The sequence below is a fragment of the Apis dorsata genome, unplaced genomic scaffold (genome assembly GCF_000469605.1).
Source record: "Apis dorsata unplaced genomic scaffold, Apis dorsata 1.3 scaffold_997, whole genome shotgun sequence".
Classification (NCBI taxonomy): Eukaryota; Metazoa; Arthropoda; class Insecta; order Hymenoptera; family Apidae; genus Apis; species Apis dorsata.
In genome coordinates, this window is record NW_006264098.1 from 87,093 (window position 1) to 89,855 (window position 2,763).

General features: G+C 21.2%; 1 protein-coding gene across 4 annotated transcripts in view; it reads left to right on the top strand.

Annotated features, from left to right (window-relative positions):
• The first annotated feature begins 407 nt into the window (after nt 1–407).
• LOC102678049 (blood vessel epicardial substance-like) overlaps nt 408–2,763 on the top strand; it is a 16,090-nt gene continuing 13,734 nt past the window's right edge. For 3 of the 4 annotated variants that reach the window (XM_006624204.2, XM_006624205.2, XM_031514452.1), the window contains exons 1-4: nt 408–639; nt 966–1,140; nt 1,260–1,524; nt 1,778–2,142. In XM_006624204.2, the coding sequence (XP_006624267.1) occupies nt 1,299–1,524; nt 1,778–2,142 (591 nt within the window). In that variant the 5' untranslated portion in view covers nt 408–639; nt 966–1,140; nt 1,260–1,298. The remainder of the gene's footprint in view (nt 640–965; nt 1,141–1,259; nt 1,525–1,777; nt 2,143–2,763) is intronic. The other variant, XR_422832.2, reaches the window with a different exon arrangement.

A 2,763-nucleotide genomic window follows, 5' to 3' on the forward strand; every position in this document is an offset into this window, starting at 1 on the left:
TAAAATAAAATATTTAAAATTTTATTTTTCAATATAATATAATCAAATTAAATTAAAATTTTTATCGAATTAATATTTTAGGATAATAATTAATTATTTTTATTATAATAAAATATCTACTTTATAAAACAATTAGTAATTAATTTAATTATAATTCTTATTTTAAATGTAAAAAATTTTAATTTCTATAAAATAATATAATTTAATTATAAAAAAGAAAAAAAATATTGATATTTCTAAACTATAAATTTAAATTTAAAATATAAAAATTTACTGTATTTTATTTATGTATATATATATATATATATATATTTCTTATTATATTTTAATTTATAGTTATTTTTTTATATACTAGTAATTTATTGTAATTGATGTTCATGTTAGTAAATTTTTGAACAAACCTTAACTTAGGAATCTCATGGCCTATTTTATCTCCCTTCTGTTTCCCAGTTCTCTACCGTCGTCTTTACTCGTCCTTGCTAAAGTAACGTCTTTCTGCTAGTTTGACGTTCATTAGATAAGCAAGTTTGTTTCGTATACGATTTTGGTTTATTCTAATTATCAAATTACTTGACATTATAATTTACTTTTTTATCTGTATGCCTTGCGTACGTTTTCATCTTTTAAAATTTTCCATGAGTAAGTTATTTATTGATTTGGTACAATACTTTATAACGTCAATATCTATGATTACTTGCATATTAAAATCAGTATAAAATATATTTATTTGAAATTAGTATTTTTTTTATAAATATATAAGAAATATTAATAAATAAATTTTCCCAATTTTATTACTATAAATAATAGCAAAATTCATATTTTTTTTTTTTTAATTGGCTTATTACTGTTACTAGGATTGAACATATTAATTTTTTTCAATATTTTTTAATCTGTTTTAATATAATAATTAATATATAATTAATAATATAAAATAATTGTTTAATGTATGCATATTTATATTACAGATGTTTTTATAGTCTTCCTACAGCTATTGGTAATGCAAATACCTTTTTTTATTTCAATGTCCACAAGATGGTATTTGTCTTTAAACTTTAATTTTAGCTGAGAATAGAAATGTGAACAATGACAGGATATTTACAAATGGCATATAATATTCAATTTAACATCTCTTATGAATAAGTATGAATTATAATTATTAATTTAAATTATATTCATATAATAAATTCAATATGATGAATTTTATCAATATAATATGAATTTTAATTAAATTGAATATTTGAATTATTTTGATATTACAGAATAAGACAAAATTGATTTATCTTGATGGTGATGCGGGGATGTGGATCTGTTTTGATCCTATAGGAAGCCGAGAAGGCTGGCATGCTTTTATTTTATTTTGCATATTTCTTTGTTGGACTTCTTTTGGTATTAATGGCAGTTTAACAAATGCAGCTACATTTAATGTCCCTCATAATACTGTTACATCAGATATATCACTATCACTTTCAACACACCATGAAGATGACGAATGTAGGAATGTGACTACTGATAATAGAGCTAGTATGTATTATGATTATATTATATAAAACATATTATATATAATTGCAATAATATCATAATTACATTTATATTTTTATAAATATATAATAAATTATCTTTATGTAATAAAATATCTTTATTATAAATTTTTTGGAATAATTTTAAATATAAAAGATAATATATTTAACATTTTATTTTTAAAAATATTATTACTAAATTATTTTATTATTTAAATTTAATTAATTTTATTAAATATTTGAAAAAAAATACTTCACAGCTGGTCTATCAGTGATCAATCAAGGATCTAGTTCTCCTCATTCGCCAATAGTGCCTCCAACTTTTCTGTACGGAGTTCTTACCTGCCAACCATATCAAGGAATTTCTGTGAACCACATCTATTTTCAACTAGCAAATGCGTTCTTTCTATTATCACACCTTGCACCAAGTGGCATACATGGTGTACTTTATTTAAGGTGCACTCTACTCGTGGGCTGTGCCTTTCTTGCTTTGTGGGGCTGGACAATAGCTTGTTGGCTGGATGCTGCTCTCTGGAATGCTCTGTTTGTTGCCATCAACTTCGTCCATGTATGCACGCTTCTTTATAAGCTCAGGCCTATCAAGTTTTCAAGGGAAATTGAAGAGGTAAGCTAAAATTAAGAAATTAATAATTTAATTTAATCATAGAATCCTTTGTATTCTTTGTACATTTGTGCGTATGTGCATGTGCACACATGTATAAAGCGTTGAAATGTAATATTTGAACTTATTATAAAAATATTAAATATGCAAATAAAATACACACATATTTAAGAAACATTTAATAAATATTTAAAACAAACATAAAAATAATTATATCTTATTATCAAATATAAAAATATAAGCTTTCATTGTTTTCTATTATGAACAATTATTTCCAAAAATTATATGAATTAATATAATTAATATTGTATAATAGAAATATTCTTGTAAGTATTATTTAAGTAAAATATTTGCCTATTTTTACATATTTAATCTAGAAATAGAATCTCTATTAATCATACTTTTATTTTTCTATTTTTTTTTATAATATATATTATTTTTTTTAAGTAATATGATATTTTTGTTATGTATAATATTATTAAATTTTATTATGTATATATATTATTGTATAATATATATATATATATATATATATATATTAGAATCTTTATTATAGTGAATTGCTTATATGTATATGTATGTTTGGCTATAGCATTTGCATTAGATTAAGAAGCAATAATATTT